Raw genomic sequence first — 18,428 nt, 5'->3', positions numbered from 1 at the left:
CCCCGATCTCGCAGCTGAATCAACTTTAGGAGACGGTCCTGGCGCTTGGGCGCCCTGAAGCCTTCTTCACAACAATTGAACCGCTCTCCGTGAAGTTCTTGATGATCCGAATAAATGGTTGATTTAGGTGCAATCTTACCGGCAGCAATATCCTTGCCTGTGAAGTCATTTTTGTGCAAAGCAATGATGAAGGCACGTGTTTCCTTGCAGTTAACCATGATTGACAGGGGAAGAACAATGATTCCATGCACCACCCTCCTTTTGAAGCTTCCAGTCTGTTATTCGAACTCAATCAGCATGACAGAGTGATCTCCAGCCTTGTCCTCGTCAACACTCACACCTGTGTTAACAAGAGAATCACTGACATGATGTCAGCTGGTCCTTTTGTGGCAGGGCTGAAATGCAGTGGAAATGTTTTTGGGGGATTCAGTTCATTTGCATGGCAAAGAGGGACTTTGCAATTAATTGCAATTCATCTGATCACTCTTCATAACATTCTGGAGTATATGCAAATTGCCATCATACAAACTGAGGCAGCAGACTTTGTGAAAATTAATATTTGTGTCATTATCAAAACTTTTGGCCACGACTGTACAGCCTTGCCTATGGAACTTGTGCCAATTAAATGTTCACAGCTGTGAAGAGTTTACACAAATATTAGGGTCATACCTCTTATTGCAGGACTTAAACCGTGGGAAATTACTTCACTATTCAGCTTATTTTGCGTATTGAACATTCATGATGCAATGTAGAGCTTTACCTATGGATCTTGGGTCCATGAAATGGGGTAAGTCCAGAACACAGCTGTACATTGCAATATGAATGTCCGATATGCACACTAGACTGACAGGTGAGGTGATTTCCCACAGTCATAGTCCTGCAACAAGAGCTACGACACTAATATTTGTGTGAACTCTCTGAGTAGGCTGATACCCCATTTACTGGGCCCAAGATCCATAGGTAAGGCTGTACAGTGCAATATGAATGACCAATACGCACAATACTGACTGGCGAGGTTCCCAGAGTCAAAGTCCTGCAATATGAGCTACAACAGTAATATCTCTGCACACTCTTCACAAATGTATTCTGTGGGTGTCACCGAGTAGGCTGATACTCAATATCATGGTCCCAATATCCATAGGTAAGGCTGTACATTGCAATATGAATGTTCAATATGCACAATAGGCTGAATAGTGAGGTGATTTCACACAAAGTCCTGAGAGCTACGACGCCTATGTGTGTGTAAACTCTTCAGGGTTTCGTTCTGTGGGTGTCACTGAATAGGCCGATACCCAATTTAATTGATTCACAATCCATAAGTAAGGCTGTTAAGCGAAATATTAGTATGCCCCCAATGCAATTAGGAAGTCTAATACATCCACAGTGCGATTTCAACTGATTTCTCCTTTTTGTCAAATTAACAAATGATTGTCTTCTGTTGAATATATATAACAACATTCCATCTTTGTATAAATTATCGACGCACGAAGTGACATGCTACGATTCATCGGAGTAGGGCGCCGATAAATGGTGTCGTATCTGGCGTCTCGATGGATATTGAGGCTTCGTGGTTTAAGATGAACATGCAAGGAATAGTTGATTCACGTCGCTTAACCCGCACTGTGAATGGAAAGGGAGAAAGCCTTTCTGTGTTCTTGATGTTTGATGAAGAACTTCCCCTGACCCATTTCAAGCTGGGATATGAGATATGCGGTGCAAGCTTATGTAAAAAAAGCCACTTCAATGTCATAAATGTAAAAAGTCTGGCCAACGGAATACCACTGTTGAGGAGTCTGAGGAGGCACGGTGTTGCAATTGTGATGGGAATCACGTTCCCTGAGTGCCCTGTTAAGGTGAAGAAGGTCAAAGCAGGAAGGATCAGGGCTGTCGAGAATGTCTCCTATGCAGAGGCAGTGAAAATTGTCGAAGCAGTGAGTAGAGATGATGAAGCTCTAGTGGATGCCCAACAGTCTGTGGATGTCAGTCAGTTGAGAGATCCTGAAACACTAATCGTGTAGAAGGTTGATTTTTTGGGGCCTTTATTGCACAGGTGATGAATTGTACAGTACCAAAAAAATGAATAAAAAAAGAAACTGGAAATCATTGTGAAAGCGGCTAAAAGGTTCTTGGATCTCCAGGATTTCATGACTCAAATATTGAAGGGAATACTGTCTGAAGATGCTTCCCCCTTTCAGGCCCCAAATCCTGTGTAAGGATCTGAGTACATTTGACTACGAGAAGGAGTACAATGCGTCTTCTTATATATATATATTTTTAAATAATATATTTTTTCATTCTTTTTTTAAATGATCTCTGTTTTTACCCCACCCAGTAGTTGGCAGCAATACACCTTTTGGGATGTAGTCTGCCAATAAAACCTCAAAGAAGAAGAATGACGCAAATCCAGATTACCGGTTTTTCTGTGTGGAGGCAGGCATCGAAAACTTGGGTCAGCTAGCTGCTACAAGGGACACATATGTGAATGAATATATATGCTAACTACTCATCTTATTGATAAAGTTGATAAAAATGCCGTCATTAACTAGCCAGCTATCTTGAAACTGCTGGGGGAGAAGCTAGCTAACATTAGTTTACCTCCACCAACAGAGTTCAATTTAGCTAGTTAGCTGTGGACTCCAGCTAGGTTTCTAGGAAAAAAACAACTAGCTATATAATTGGTAGCTATATTTTAAAGACTAGCTAGTTACTGTGTATTTGAAAGTTTTGGTCAAACTACTTTGTTCCCCTGCCGGTTTATTGATGCCTTTGTGACAAAGTTGACAAGACAATCCACTCCTAATGTTACTGCAAATAGGCTGTTTTTAAGAAGCTTGTGCACATTTACATTAGTGTTTCATTAGCTAGTTAGCTAAGTTACTGACTGACTAAGCTCATTCTTATTCCTGTTGTAGTTGCATTTCAGGTGGAGTGGCATTGCTGACAGGCCAGCATGCATATTCAGAGAATCTCAGAGTAGTACTGATTTTAGGATAAGTTTTGCATACACACCGAGTACAATTACATTGACATGGGGGAGGTTATCCTAGATCACCATCCCTATGCTGAGACGCTTTGTGAATATGGGCCTTGGAAGAAATACCTTGCACAGCAGTCCTTTCACCACAGGATCCTAGAGCAGTGGTAGGCAACCTGGTTCTAGGAGTACTGCAGGATTCTGTTTCAACTAGGCACCACAGCAGGGGTGCGTTCAGTTCACTTTCCCAAAACATTCTTGTATGTTCTTGATCAGACTTGGAGATACGTTTGCTCCGTTCGGGTGGGTGTGGCTTGAAGCAATGAGTGAAGTATTTACAGGGCAGTGGTGCATTTTGTACCCCCAACCCCTTCCCATTTTTCAACGTGTCGCTCAGTACAGCACCGTTTCAGTTCAATTAAACATTCTATTACATTTTAAATGTCCTGAATGCAGCTCTGACCAACTGAGCTAACTGATCAGTGACTGCCTAAATTTAACACACCTGGTCTTCCAGGTCGGTTAAATCAAAACCATGAAGTGCCTGCGGCACTCCAGGACCAGGGTTGCCTTCCCTAGAGGAATTAGTCAATGCGTATGAATATTGTATATGAACACGACCAGGGTTGCCTTCCCCTTCCCTAGAGGAATTAGTCAATGCGTATGAATATTGTATATGAACAGGACCAGGGTTGCCTTCCCCTTCCCTAGAGNGGGTTGCCTTCCCCTTCCCTAGAGGAATTAGTCAATGCGTATGAATATTGTATATGAACAGGACCAGGGTTGCCTTCCCCTTCCCTAGAGGAATTAGTCAATGCGTATGAATATTGTATATGAACAGGACCAGGGTTGCCTTCCCCTTCCCTAGAGGAATTGGTCAATGCGTATGAATGTTGTATATGAATTTCCATATATCAATGACACTAACAAAAGGGTTGAATTGTTCAGCAACACGGGCAGTAAACGCTAACATGGCTTTGGTATTTTTATTAGGATCCCCATTAGCTGTTGCAAAAGCAGAAGCTACTCTTCCTGGGGTCCACACAAAACATGAAACATGACATAATACAGAACATTAATAGACAAAAACAGCTTAAGGACAGAACGACATACATTTTTTTAAAGGCACACGTAGCCTACATATAAATACATATACATGAACTATCTAGGTCAAATAGGGGCGAGGCGTTGTCCTGTGAGGTGTTGCTTTATCTGTTTTTTAAAACCAGTTTAGCTGTTTATTTGAGCAATATGAGATGGAAAATGGTTCCATTCAATAATGGCTCTATATAATACTGTACACTTTCTTGAATTTGTTCTCGATTAGGGGACTGTGAAAAGACCCCTGGTGGTATGTCTGATGGGCTAAGTGTGTGTGTTGTGTGTGTCAGAGCTTTGTGTAAGTTGACTATGCAAACAATTTGGGATTTTCAACACATTAATGTTTCTTGTGAAAATAAGTGATGCGGTCAGTCTCTCCTCAACTCTTAGCCAAGAGAGACTGGAATGCATAGTATTTATATCAGCCCTCTGATTACAATGAAGAGCAAGATGTATTTTCCTTGCAGCACTCGACCACACAACTGGACAATAATCAAGATAAGACAAAACTAGAGCTTGAAGTACTTGCTTTTTGGAGTGTGGTGTCAAAAAAGCAGATTCTCTTTTTATTACGGACAGACCTCTCCCCATCTTTACAACCATTGAATATATATATGTTTTGACCATGACAGTTTACAATCTAAGGTAACACCAAGTAATTTAGTCTCCTCAACTTGTTCAACAGCCACACTATTCAATACCAGATTCAGCTGAGGTCTAGAACTTAGGGAATGATTTGTACCAAATACAATGCTCTTAGTTTTAGAGATGTTCAGGACCAGTTAATTACTGGCCTCCCATTCCAAAACAGACTGCACCTCTTTAAGGGCATCTTGGCTTCATAATACAGCTTCTTCTTTTTGTTAGTTTAGTCAGTTAATGTCTCAATTTGCATTAAGTCAGCCAGGCAGATGTACAGCCAGACTTATTAGCCATTCCCTTTGCCCCATCTCTTTCAACCATATAGTTTTACAATTCCTCATCAATCCATGGAGCCTTAACAGTTCTAACAGTCCGTTTCTTAACAGGTGCATGTTTATCAATAATTGGAAGAAGCAATTTCATAAATTCACCAAGTGCAGCGTCTGGATGCTCCTTATTAATCACATCAGACCAACAAATATGTGTAACATCATCCACATAAGTCACAGCAACAAATGGGTGCGATACAGCTTTAAAACAAAGTTCTACAGTATTAGTTAAAATGTGATCGAATCATGTGGATGATCTTGTCCGTGTAGTTTGTACTGTAAACACCCTGTTAGTTTGATTTAATAACCTGAACCAGATTACAGGCACTGGTTACAGTGAGAAGCTTCCTCTTGAGCAGCCTACTTGATGAGAAACCAATCAATATTCAGGTCCCCAAGAAATTAGACCTCTGTTTACAGTGAGGGGGAAAAGTATTTGATCCCCTGCTGATTTTGTACGTTTGCCCACTGACAAAGAATAAATAAAATAAAGTGGTGATCCTAACTGACCTAAAACAGGGAATTTTTTACTAGGATTAAATGTCAGGAATTGTGAAAAACGTAGTTTAAATGTATTTGGCTAAGGTGTATGTAAACTTCCGACTTCAAATGTGTGTGTGTGTACTTGTGTATATATATAACACAGCAACACCTCCCTATAAGCATTTCTGTCTCTTCTACAGATGTGTTACCCTTGTATTACTACTGCTGTATCATCAAATGCGTTATTTAATTAATAAAATAAAAAATGCTAATATGAATATCTGACGTTAGCAAGTTATTGATTTCAAGGAACCTTATTTCTAAGGCTACATATTAATGTGGGCTATTTTCAGCCCATCCCTGGGTAGCTTATTAGAGATAGACATAATATGGAAAAGAGCAAACAAAGCAAGATAAAAAAAATAAACAGTACATTCAGCAGTCCATTAATTAAATGTTGTGTGCTGCGGAGTTGAAGCTATGAACCAATAGGCTTGGCTCTCTCATCCCTTCCAGGCTTCTAGGAGGGAGGGTGGACAAAGCACCTGTCATAGTGGATGTAAGCAATGTCCCCACGTGCTCCGGCAGCTTTCATGGCTGGGAAAAGCTATTTCCTCTTCTGGCGCACAGCTTCAGGATAGTCCTCGTTGAGGAAGATATCTGTTCCTCTTAAGTTCTTGGCTCTTTCCAGAACAGCTACCTTGTCCTTGAACCTCAGGAACTTGACCGCTATCTGCCTGTCACCTGGACCGGTGGTGGGTTTTCCAGTCCTGTGGGCGCGCTCCACCTCAATCTTCCTGTGGTCCATCTTCAATTTCTCAGAGATCATTTCCCTCACTTTGTCCTCAGACTCCGTCCAGGTCTCATGTGGAGATTCTGCAATTCTGTCCACAACCATGTTTCGCCTTGATTGTCCCTCGAGTCTGATTCATCCGTCATTGCTATCATGGATTCACACACAGAACTAATGTCCTCTCTCAATGACTTACAGATTTGTCATCTTTCCATTCTCCTGTTTCAACTCATCGAGCTGACCTTGGGAGAACTGCAAACTGTTCTTTAGGTCCTGGACCCCTCTGGTGAGGTCGTCCATTATTTTAGTAGTTGGATCCACCAGTATTTGGACAAAACACTTGAAGCTATTTTCTTGTTGTAACAACTGCTTGTAGAACTCTTTTTGTTAGTTTAAAAGATCCTTCACGTGTGATTCAGAGACACTACTCTCCTCAACGGTACTCCCGCCATCTTTGGTCTTTGTCATGGTAGGTAGCAACGTAGGTTACGCTGTTACTCCTTGCAGTTCCAGACAGGGCAGGTCACAGGGAAGATTGAAAACAACTAAGAGCAGGGATCTCGACAGCCACAAAGCCGAGACAAACAGCGGTCCCATCCACAATGGCTAACTGCGTCACGGGGTTGCGTTCAAGCCCTCACGAAAACCCCGCTAGCTTGATAGGCAGCTAGCTAGCTGCTACKCCAAATAGCTCCTCAGACCCGGCCTTGGTCAGCAGGATCACTGGAGACTAGCCTGTCCCAGCAACTGATGCCAACTGCGTTGTGGGATCCAAACTAAAAAGTTAGCTAGCTACTAAGAAACTTTCCAATACACTTTCAAAACAACAAACCTCGCTCTCCCTCGTTCAACAGGAAGTGACGTATGTGTGCCAGTGTACTCTGAAGGGTTAAACAACAGGTCTGGGACCAGGCTAGAGACAGTGATGGAAGGTACATAATGCATTTATTGTCATCTCCCTATCAGAACACTGCATGCTGTGACATGGGCCTGGATGAGGACACATCTTCAAGCTGCCTGACTGAAGATTGTGGCCTTCAGTGGTACCGGAACCAAAAGCCTTACCTGGGAGTACAGCAACAGTCTCTCTCGCTCTCTCACAGCCACAAGATATACAGTATATTTTAGTTGAAACACCCGTTATGTCTAATATACATGAATACAAATCTATTTAGCATTCACTTTAGACATTTTGAATCGTAAGCTCCAAGTGTTGTGTTTGTTACCACGGGAAGTAGTAAAAGTTAATGACAAACATTCTATGAAAAAGTATTTGTATTATAATGTAACAAAATGTATGAGTTTATACAAAACTTTATTGCATTTGGTCATCCCCAAAAATGTGGCCTTTGAAAGCCTTGATAGTTGCATCCTTCACATAGCTGACAACAACAGGGTGGCAGGTCTTTTGATGTGCTGCTCTAGAGTTCCATAGCCCAGCAGACTCACCTGGGGATAGGGGGACGGACACATGTTAGTTTTGATAAAAGTCTGGGAGACAGGGAGGACAGAGCATGAGTTTTGGCGTGAGTACAAAAAATCCAATCCAACCAGTGGCTTTGGATAATATGCTATGTCATCACACAGGCAGACTGCCACAGCGAAGGAGGATTACATAGCACATCATGTATACTATTATGAGTTTAGTTTAGCTTCTCTGTGCTCTGGAGAGGCTGTTGGTCAGAAGGCCTTAGACGATTCTGTCTCTGTAGCACCTGGAGAGAGATCAATAGAGGTTGTGAGTGCTAGAAAGAGAGAGCCCTCACCCCTGATCTCCCATTGGCCCAGAGTCTCCTGCTCAGGCTCCAAGAAATCAGATGACAAACCTGCAGAGATTAACAAAAGAAAATGGTACTTTTTTTTTACCAATTAATTTGCCACTTTGCTCAGGGGCGCAACTTTCACTGGGGACAGGGGGGGGACATTCTGAAATTGAATTTTTGTGCCCTCCAGTTTTATCATTGGAATGTGATACAAAACGAGGCAACGGTGTGCTTGAGGACCATGCGGACGCCTTCGAGCGGTCGTGTAGGCTGTTTCGAGTGTTTATCTGACTGGATAAAAAATGGATGTCTCCCCACATCTAAAACCAAAGTTGCGCCCCTGACTTTGCCTATTTCACATTCATAAATGACAATATCTGATTAAAAGTTTGCATGCCATTTTGTGATAACAGCTATGACAAATTACATGGCATACATGTGAATTTATAGCTCGCTAAGATATTATTTATATTTTATGGCACAATGTCTCATCTCACTAACAATTACTATGGGGAACAGCAAATTCAATTATTGTGGCTCATCCGTATTGTGGCTAGCTTCACATAGGTGATTTATTCCATTATGACAACATGCTCCCCATTTGACTGTAGTTAGCTAGCTGCTAGCTTATTAATGAAGTATTGCTTAATAAGTGATATAGTTAATGTGAGCTAGCCAACATGCTTTGCTTTTGACATGCCACAATCCTGCTTGCTTTATATCTGACAAATATTTGATCTACCATAGCTAGATAATGGTTTATGATACTTACAGTTAGTTCATTAGCTAGCTAGCTAAGTGTAAAACTGAGTCTGGCTGTAAAACGCAGCTAGCTAACCAACTTGACTTTATCAGTTGTAGCCAAGCTAGCTTGATACTCAGTAACGTTATCTTACCATGCTTTTCTGGCCAACTGGACATTCCTCTCGCTCATCCCGGTCGATTCCTTCTTGCCTACTCCCGTCTCTTGGTCTTCCTCTAGGTTCAAACCTATATGGCTGTAGTACTTACACGGAACCCAAACCGGCTGCGCGCGTGCGCTATCGTGCATAAATGTATTTTGCCCCCCCCTCCCACACCAAACGCGATCACGACACGCAGGTTAAAATATCAAAACAAACTCTGAACCAATGACATTAATTTGGGGACAGGTCAAAAAGCATTAAACATGTATGGCAATTTAGCTAGTTAGCTTGCACTTGCTAGCTAATTGGTCCTTTTTAACTAGCTTGCTGTTGCTAGCTAATTTGTCCTGGGATATAAACATTGAGTTGTTATTTTACCTGAACTGCACAAGGTCCTCTACTCCGACAAATGAATCCACACATAAAACGGCCAACCGAATCGTTTCTAGTCATCTCTCCTCCTTCCAGGCTTTTTCATCGTTGAACTTATATGGTGATCGCATCTAAACTTTCATTGTATTAATTACCACGACTACCGGCAAAACAATTCATCTTTCAATCACCCACGTGGATATAACCAATGAGGAGATGGCACGTGGGTACCTGCTTCTATAAACCAATGAGGAGATAGGAGAGGCAGGACTTTCAGCGTGATCTGCGTCAGAAATAGGAATGACTTCTATTTTAGCCCTTGGCATCGCAGATGCTCGCAAGCAGTGTGGGTGCAATAGTTGAATAACATGGATTTCTAAATTTATTTTGCGACGCTCGCGCACACGACGTGTCCGTTCTGGTCAGCATACTGTTACTGTCAAAAGCAATCCACTCCTAACACAGCCACCTGGTGCAGGCAGGTAGTCAATGGCTCAGTGTTCCAAAACTGTTCACCTGTTTCTACGTCAAGCAAGGACAATGTTCCACTTGTTCTTTTTGAGTGTTTTTATGGTGCGTGTGCAGAACAGCAGCATATAATAGATTTCCAATTTCCCCCCAAAAAGTGACAAATATAATAGATCAACATGCAGCGGTATTGATCAACCAATCAATATCACCCATATACGTTTGCTTGGTTGAGCAGTGGCTGGGCAATTTTTTGTTTGTTTTTGTTGTTCTCCAAGTATAATTTTGGAGTTTTGCCATACCCTAAGTTTAGCTGAACTGGCGCCACTGGTTTAACCACTAATTTTCTTGTCTGTCAGAATGACAGTGTGGGTTCGAGTGACAGACAATGGCATACATGATGGAAGGTATTCAGGAAAGTATAGGAATCTTTAAAAAAATAAATAATGTTTTACAAGGTCTGCATGTCTCAATACATTTGCCAGTTTTCCCTATACCCTACAGCCCTACAAGGTCCATAGTCCAGCAATGCTCCTCAGTAGGCGATGGCTGCCAATGCTTTACCACTGCCTCTAAGGCTATAAGGTGTGTCTCAAAAGCAATTCACATTATCTCCTGTTTCCACAACTATTGACTTTAAAGTGCACTAGAAATAATGTCATTGCATAAAATAGAGACATTCATTAGATAGGGAATGCGATTTAACCAATAATTGTATTTTGACATTCCAGAACAATGTCAAAAGACAATTCTTGGTTGAATCGCAGATAGGAATAGCACTGACAAGCTGTCACAACGACAATAAAATAAAACAGTATAGGCTATTTAAGGTTAACTGGCAGGTGCATTCTACACTAGGCTATGACACCTCGCGCGTCGCACACATGCATGTTTAGGGACCATAAACGATTTGGCGCTTCTATTTTATCAACCGTTCGTTTCCTACCTGCATTGCCGCAGTCTGCACATACATCGTTTCCAGGTCTGGCCAGGACATCTTGCAAGAGACGTTTATTCCTCTCCGACTCCATCGCCGTTTGATCTCCACCCAACCCGAAAGACTTCAATACAAAGCACGTTTACTGGGATAAAGCAAAAAATACAATTGTGACCTTGTAGGCTACTCGAAATGCTGGAAAAAAAATGCTCCTGGTTTTGAACAAAAAAAGCCAATGAAAAGCCTATTAGAAATCCGCTTGGATGAGATGATTTGAAGGTTTGACAAGTCTCTCTCTTGTAAACTACAGCTCTATTACGAAGTCTTGCTGACTGCATTATCTGAAGTCTGTGTTATCCCCTCCTTCTCCTCCAACTCATGTGTCTGCAGTCGCAGTGAGACCTCCAGTGGTATGATGATCATTACTTGTTTTTTTACTACCTGTGTAGCCTAATTTTTTCTTTCTTTCTGACACCCAACATATTGTGAAAGTTTTTATAAGGACTATTTTATTATTATTATTTGTACAAAATAAACTGTGCACTGTCCATACATTTTACTGGCAAATATTATGTATTTGTAGTTGCCTTTAATTCCACTTACTTCTGTCCCTTTAAAAGTTAGATTGTCGAAAACATCGATTTAGAAATTGGAATACTAGAAGGTGTTTAACACTCTAATTATGGGCTAAAGGTCAGACATTTTGGTCAGGGAGTTGGTCAACCATGGTTTGCCAGTGCTGTGATAAGAAATTGGGTGCGTTCGTAGAGTGAAGAATAACTGATGAATTTACGAATGGTCAACACCAGTTGAATATGGCCGGTGCAAGTAAACGTCGGCCTAATTAAATTGTTGCCAGCAGCACAGTTCCAGTCACCAACGCTCTGGATAACATGAAAACAGCATAACCAACTCTGCTAGGGCAAGTAAAATTGTCAGTGAGGTATTATCTCATTTGTATCTGGAAGTAGCTAGAAAGCTAGCCAACTTTAGCCAGTTAGCTTGGGTGCTTGATTGCCGTTGGTCAGAACGCTTGGATCAACCCTACTCCTCAGCCAGAGCGTCCAGTGTGTGCTCTGAACGCTCCGAGAGCGAAACGCTCTCCATTTATGAACGGACAATCTGACAACGCTCTGAATTTACGAACGTCCATAGTACTCTGGCACTCCAGATTGAATTTTCGAACTCACCCATTGTGTAAAATAATGATTTTGAAGAATACATCTGCTTGTTTGTTTGCTTACTAGCCAACGGTTTTAGAGGAATGATTCCATTAATATTTCTAATTAACTGGCAAAATGCCAACATTCCATTTAAACAATGCAGTCCACAGCCATCAACTGGCGGAAATCAGTTGATGATAGGACTTAGACAAGTTGTAAATGCGACAAGTACTGGGGCCTGTTGCACAAAAGTAGAATTAAGACATCCGGGATAAATGACTCAGCTGAGCTCAATGAAGCCAAAACATGTGCGTCCAGGCTTAATTGGTTGCACAAAGACCAAGCCAGGATGAGCAGACACGGATTCATTAAGCCAGGTGAAACCAATCCTGGATAGGTGCGCGCTCACGGCTCACTCAAATAGACCCCGCCACAGATCACAGATTAACTGATTTACCATGGCAACTAGAGCCGCGTACTTTTCCCCGTCGGAAGCACAAATCCTCATGGAGGGCATACGAGGAGGAAAATATATAATTAAGAAGAAAGGCAACACCGCCACAGTGATAAAGCAAGAGAAAAAGCGTGGCAAAGTATTGCAGACCGCCTGAATGCGTAAGTAGTGCACAATTACACACTCACCGCTCCGCTGAAACATCACCTTACATTCAAATTATTAATTCACATCTCCAAAAATCAGTTGATCTGTAATTATTATAAACGGTTAAATTTTTAATTGAAATGCACTGCAGATATGAGTGAAATTGTGTAAAGTAACTCCTCACACTGTATAAAGCTATGATAAATTTTTTGATATTTTACTGAAAACAAGACAAAAATACCAAGTAATTTTTTGCAGTGTGACTCCATTAAATGTGTGTGTGTGTGTGTGTGTGTGTGTGTGTGTTGTGTGTGTGTGTGGTGTGTGTGTGTGTGTTGTGTGTGTGGTTGTGTGTGTTGTGAGTTAAACATGAACGGGCCAAACGGACATGGCCAGGTCAAAATCAAATACAAGAACATTCTGCAGAATGGTATGTCCCTGACTAATATTTAACAAAGCACAAGCATATATTGTACCCAGAAGGTGCCTGCTCACACATTGTCTGTACTGTTTAGCAGTTAAAAGAATACCCACAGACAAGGCACGGTGGTGGGTCACCAAGGCTGACCTTACCCGCAGCGAGGACTGGCCTTGGAGCTAATAAAAGGCAGGCCCGTCTTAGAGGGGATCCCTGGGGGAAAGAGACGAGCATAGGTTCCTCCCAAGATGCCACCCGCTTCATTCAAGGTATGTCCTTCCATCTCTACATGGGATACAACCACATTCATATTGAATCAATTTGAGCTGTCTGACTTTGTTTACCTATTGCCTTGCAGTGTCTGGCAGCACTGTGTTCTGTTAGAGCCACCAGCACAAGCACCAGACGATGCTGATCAGTGAGTACTCCATCAAAGGCATACTGTAGGCCTGGCATGTCTTGTCTACTAGCTTCAATATGAATCCGATTAAATGTGATAGGGTGAAGGCCCCAGTGCAGCAGCAACGCACATGATGGAGACGATGATGAGGAGGAGACCATCTCTCTGGATTCCAGGAAGGCATGAGGTATCATGTTAAGACTGTGAAAGTACTATTTACTCTACAATGGTGAGGAGTCCTCATCAAAATCAAAAATCTAATTTCTTTTACAGGACCCAGATGCTATACAGTGGGAACCGCCTGGCAACATAGTGCGTATTAATAAAGGACCACCATCCTGCCCATTCCACGCTGCTAATTGTATTGTTTCTCAGGCTCACAGCTATCGAGAAGTTGTATGGCAACCCACTCCGCGCAATAGAACTGGCAGACATAGACATTCAGTACAAGAAGAAAAAGATGGAAAATCTTGCACTGGAGTCCGAAATAAAAAAGAGGACAATTAGGAAACTGGACCTTGAAATAAAAAAACTTGAGAGGGAGGTGATATTGCCTTCAATGTACACTGTATGCTAACTGTACAAAATGGTTAATCATTATTTTTCTTCTCTCCCCAGCTCCAAGAAGATGACACAGCTCAAAAAAAAATTAGGTATATTCTCGTAAAGTCAAGTGAGATGACATATGAGCTCTTATTGTGAGCACACAGGACGGTGCATCTTTCTAAGTTTTTTTAAATTTTCCCAGCAATCAGTACAACCAAGTCATCGTTATAAGCATCGCCCTCTTTTGCCCACCCCCCAGCACCAGTGTGGCCACTAGCCTAATGAGGCCCAAAATTGTGTGTCCTTTCTGCTCGACCATGGCATGCCCATTCGTGCGAGATTGTGGGATGAAGAAGCATTGTGGGCTGAGGGAGCCTTCAGGCGAGAAAGGGTCTTCAGGGACCGGTTGGACCACTGGCCTTCCCTGATGACCATCTTATGAAAGATACAGGTTTTCTGCAGATGGCATCAGGTATTATGCAGACTACTGGGTCCCAGGATTAGCACTGCACGGAGCCATGCACTGAGTGTGGAGCAAATGGTTTGTGTGGCCTTGCGCTTTTTTGCTAGGTGGCCTTCCTGTACTCAGTGGGGATGCAGAACAGCTGAACAAGGCCACATTTCCTGCACAATAAGGAGTGTGTGTCTGGTATCAAAGCATTAGCAGATGTCTTCTCTCCTTCCCTGGCACAGAAGACTCTTGTGACATCAAAGAGGAGTTCTATAGGATTGCAGGTAAAGGATCTATTCAAGGACAACTGTTAACACATAGTAGGATACTCATTACTTTGTGTGACAGGTTTCCCAATGTCATTGGTGCAGTGGACTGCACACACTAGGATAAAAGCCCTCAGGTGCCCATGAGCCGATTTTTTGTGGAATAGACCTTTCACACATAAATTCATAAAACTTTTTATTTCATTGTACGAACATCGCTACTTACTATGCTGTGCATATGGCTGATTTGATTGGTGTAATATTCCTCTCTTATGATTTAGATGGTCTGCAATGCTACTGTGTGTAGTGCATGCGCAATGTTGTGGCAAATGGCCTGGCTCAGTCCATGACTCCGAAATCTTTCGGGCCTCTGAAATCTATATCTGTCATGCCTATCACAAGGTAAGCCACACAACCTATTTATAACCATCATGGCTGTGTCAGAATATCACTGTGTTTATGAGGTAGTAATGATAGATTTTGTGTTGACAGGTGAATTCTCTGGTTGTTGCTGGGAGACAGGGGTATGGCTGCCAGCCTTTTCTCCTGACACCTTTCACAGACCCCAGAAGCACAGCAGGCCTACAACCATGCCCATGCCAGGACCAGGGCCAGAGTTGAAATGACCTTTGGCCTCCTGAAGGCACGCTTTCACTGCCTTCACAAATTAAGGGTCAGCCCTGTTAGGGCATGTGATATTACTGTGGCTTGTGCTGTCCTCCCAATGTGGCCTGCCTGAGGAAGGAGAGGCCCCAGAGTGCCACCAGCCATGACTGGGACAATCCCGTCATTCTCCTGATGACGACAGTGGTCGGCTGCTGAGGGACCAATATGTGTTGATTATTTTAGTTAGTATGTGTGCTTTCATTTTTGGTTAAATATGTCCTGCGGTGGCAGAGGAATTTGGTTTTTTGGGTTCGTTTTTTGACGAATTTGGCCTCTTATGATGTTTGTGCGGTATACTGTGGTAATACAAGGCTCAGGGAGGCTACTGCATCCATTCATTTGTCTGTTCAGGGATGTGTATGGATTTGTCCTGCATTTATTTTAGTGTGCCGACATGCAGGGTGTGTTATATACAGACCTTTGAATGTGTATGTATCATTTTGTATAATATTTGGATCTGTGCTTCTGTGTCTTTCATCATCTGTAGTAGTACATGTAGTCACTTACATTCAGTCGAAAAGAGCTGGATGGTTTACCTGCTTTGTTTTGTCCTTAATTCATAAAAGGGACATAATGTTACACATTGTTGTTTTATATTCATATGAATGTGTTTTGTTATATGACAGAGTACTAGGCGCACACTGAAAAAAGGATAAAGTCAAAATTTATGAGGCTGGTTCTTTCTGCAGAAAAGCTTACATATTTTATTTGACTTTTTTTTGATACCTTATGCACTTATGTACTTAATATTCTGCATCATCCGACATGTCTTTGTTTATGAAACCATACTGAAGTACATATTTCACGAAATGCCCCACATCTGATCATTTTACACAACTTCTCCTTTAAAACTGGTTACCATATTATGACTTGTGTTTTTTTCCCTCTGGCCCTATATTCTATCATTTTATTATAGCCTCTATAGTCTATGGGAAACTGTAAATTATCTAATGATAGCAACATCATCAAAAATCATTTTTTATCCAAAATCATTGTAAATAATGATCACAAACGTTTAAATAATAACAGTGGGTCTAGTTATATGTGATAACAATGTATAGTGAGCAGTGAAATAACTATTGGTTTCCATTTGTGGTGACTGCTGACTGACATTAGGGATGAGATTAAATAGATCCTGGAATTTAGCCTGGTCTGGAGCAGGCTAGCTCCACAGAATAAATCTCCATGGTAATTTATACCATAACATATCCTCCTGCCCCCTATCCATCTTTAGTGCAACCGGATTACGGATCAATTGAGCCAGGATCACCAAGATATCCTGGCTTAATCCCTTATCCTAGTTTTGTGCAACAGGCCCCTGGTATTGTATCATATAATAATAATAATAATAATAATAGCTTTCCAATAAATAAAAAATAGACACATGTATGGTCTGTTTACATATATTTTAGAGGCTATTTATACAGAAAAGTGGTATAAAACCTGTATTTATAATTATATGACAATATTTTAGGTTGCCTCACATGCCTTACTTTTATTTTCCTGCATAAATCAAAACAGGATTATGCTTTTACTGACATTCATTCCAATTAGACTTGTTTGGGGTGCGTTCGTAAATTCACTCTGGCCATCTGCTCCGATTTCAGAGCACTCTCGTCAAGTGTGCCAGAGCGCAGAATAACTGCTGAATATACGAACGCTCAACTGAGTAATTGAGTAGGATCTCTATGGTCGAAAACGTAATCGATGTTATCTATGGGTTGATTATTCACGTCTAGCTCAGCCCGTTTGCCTACGTCATAACTGTGCTGCGACTGAACTGCGCTATTGCTTGAAATAATCGCGACGGTCTTGTGTTTTTATTTTTGATACGTCTCTTACAAAAAGCAATCATGTCGACCGCTATGAACTTTAGCAGTAAGTCTTTTCGGCCCCGTGCTCCAGACAAAGGATCCTTCCCTCTGGATCATTTCGGTAAGAAAAATAAACCACTCCTTGTTGAGTAACTGACTCGTTAGTTCCAGCAATAGCTGTGACGTGCGCAGCTCCTGTAGTTTCCAGCTGTATAGGGAAGAGATGTTTGACCTCCGATGTATGAGATCTGTGAAATGACAGACATACTGGAATGAGTGACAGTTAAGCTGCTTTTGCTTTCCCTGTAGTTGTTTAGTGTTTGAAAGGCAATGCACCGTTGCATCTCTTTGCTGTTTGTCATTGCAGGAGAGTGTAAAGCATTCAAAGAGAAATTCATGAAGTGCTTGAAAGACAACCGCTATGATAACTCCATGTGTCGACTACAGTCCAAAGACTACCTTGAGTGCCGGATGGATAAGTGAGTATTGACTACTGTTCCTTTAGCTGCTACTTCTTTCCTGTTGAGAATGAGATGACTAGGTATATACACACCCCATTGTCTAGAACATGACTGCTCTGATCACCAATGTGAAACTATTCTCTGCTATTTAAGTCAGCTGATGGCCAAGGAACCTCTGGAGAAGCTAGGGTTCAAAGACCTGATGGACAAACCCAGCCCGGAGAACAAGGAGGCTAAACCCTAAACTTTCCTTCCTACACAGATGGATGCTGTCATGCTTGTGTGATAGTGTCTCTCTTCCACGTCTTGTATATACAATTACAATGTAATATATTGGGGGCAGTGTTTCAAGTGTTGTGTGTATATAAATATTTTTTGGTAAATTAACCGTGCTTTGTTTTGAGTTGGAATCTTGACAAATTATTTGAGGTGGCTTCTCAGTTCTCAAAGTGGTATGTTTCAAACTTGTGTCCACATGGTACACACAAGATCATCCCTCAGTCTAGCTAGCCTACGAGTATGCATTATGAATAAGGAAACGTTTGAATACATGCTTTGCTACACTTCATCAAAATGCCTTACTAACCACTCAAGGTACTATGGAATGTTGTAGTATGGTGTGAATGAGTCTGACGGAAACCAGTCATAAATTGTTCCAAGACTCATAAATTTTATTGTCAAGACAAATAAAAATCAGGCAGCACATGTCAAGCTGGCCTCAAACTAAAAACAGTTTAATAGTTGCATTTGAAAACAAAAAACACTCAATCTATGTACAAAACAAAACTATAAAAGTTCCACAAAAATTAGAATTCTGTCAACCACCATTCAGCTCTTTAGGACAAATCACAATGGCTTGAGGGGAGGGGAGGGGA

General features: G+C 41.6%; 2 protein-coding genes and 1 long non-coding RNA gene across 6 annotated transcripts in view; 1 reads left to right on the top strand and 2 right to left on the bottom strand.

Moving 5' to 3' along the window:
* The window catches only part of LOC111967705 (arf-GAP with dual PH domain-containing protein 1), a 36,971-nt gene extending 25,812 nt beyond the window's left edge, over window positions 1-11,159 (bottom strand). For 2 of the 4 annotated variants that reach the window (XM_023992988.2, XM_023992989.2), the window contains exon 1: window positions 10,777-11,159. In XM_023992988.2, coding sequence (XP_023848756.1) covers window positions 10,777-10,861 — 85 coding nt within the window. In that variant the 5' untranslated portion in view covers window positions 10,862-11,159. Of the gene's footprint in view, window positions 1-3,100; window positions 3,303-10,776 lie in introns of those variants that run through there. The other 2 variants (XM_023992986.3, XM_023992987.2) reach the window with 2 other exon arrangements.
* LOC111967706 (uncharacterized) lies at window positions 4,596-9,679 on the bottom strand. Its single transcript, XR_002877787.2, has 3 exons — window positions 8,982-9,679; window positions 8,089-8,148; window positions 4,596-7,771 (listed from the first exon to the last, which is right to left on the bottom strand). It is a non-coding gene; the product is annotated as an uncharacterized lncRNA (long non-coding RNA).
* A 5,876-nt stretch (window positions 11,160-17,035) lies between the features above and the next one.
* On the top strand, window positions 17,036-17,940 carry cox19 (cytochrome c oxidase assembly factor COX19). Its single transcript, XM_023992984.2, has 3 exons — window positions 17,036-17,213; window positions 17,460-17,571; window positions 17,707-17,940. The coding sequence occupies exons 1-3, from the start codon at window positions 17,132-17,134 to the stop codon at window positions 17,795-17,797; spliced, it is 285 nt and encodes a 94-aa protein (XP_023848752.1). The 5' UTR covers window positions 17,036-17,131; the 3' UTR covers window positions 17,798-17,940.
* Window positions 17,941-18,428: the final 488 nt, after the last annotated feature.

Source organism: Salvelinus sp. IW2-2015, linkage group LG8 (assembly GCF_002910315.2).
Source record: "Salvelinus sp. IW2-2015 linkage group LG8, ASM291031v2, whole genome shotgun sequence".
Lineage (NCBI taxonomy): Eukaryota > Metazoa > Chordata > Actinopteri > Salmoniformes > Salmonidae > Salvelinus > Salvelinus sp. IW2-2015.
The sequence above is the reverse complement of the archived record's forward strand: the minus strand, read 5'-3'. Positions and strand labels throughout refer to the sequence as shown.

Coding starts and splice junctions, on each gene's coding strand:
- cox19 (XM_023992984.2), top strand. CDS start 17,132: ATGTCGACCGCTATGAACTTTAGCAGTAAGTCTTTTCGGCCCCGTGCT. Junction 17,214..17,459: donor CTTCCCTCTGGATCATTTCG/GTAAGAAAAATA, acceptor TTGTCATTGCAG/GAGAGTGTAAAGCATTCAAA. Junction 17,572..17,706: donor CTTGAGTGCCGGATGGATAA/GTGAGTATTGAC, acceptor CTGCTATTTAAG/TCAGCTGATGGCCAAGGAAC.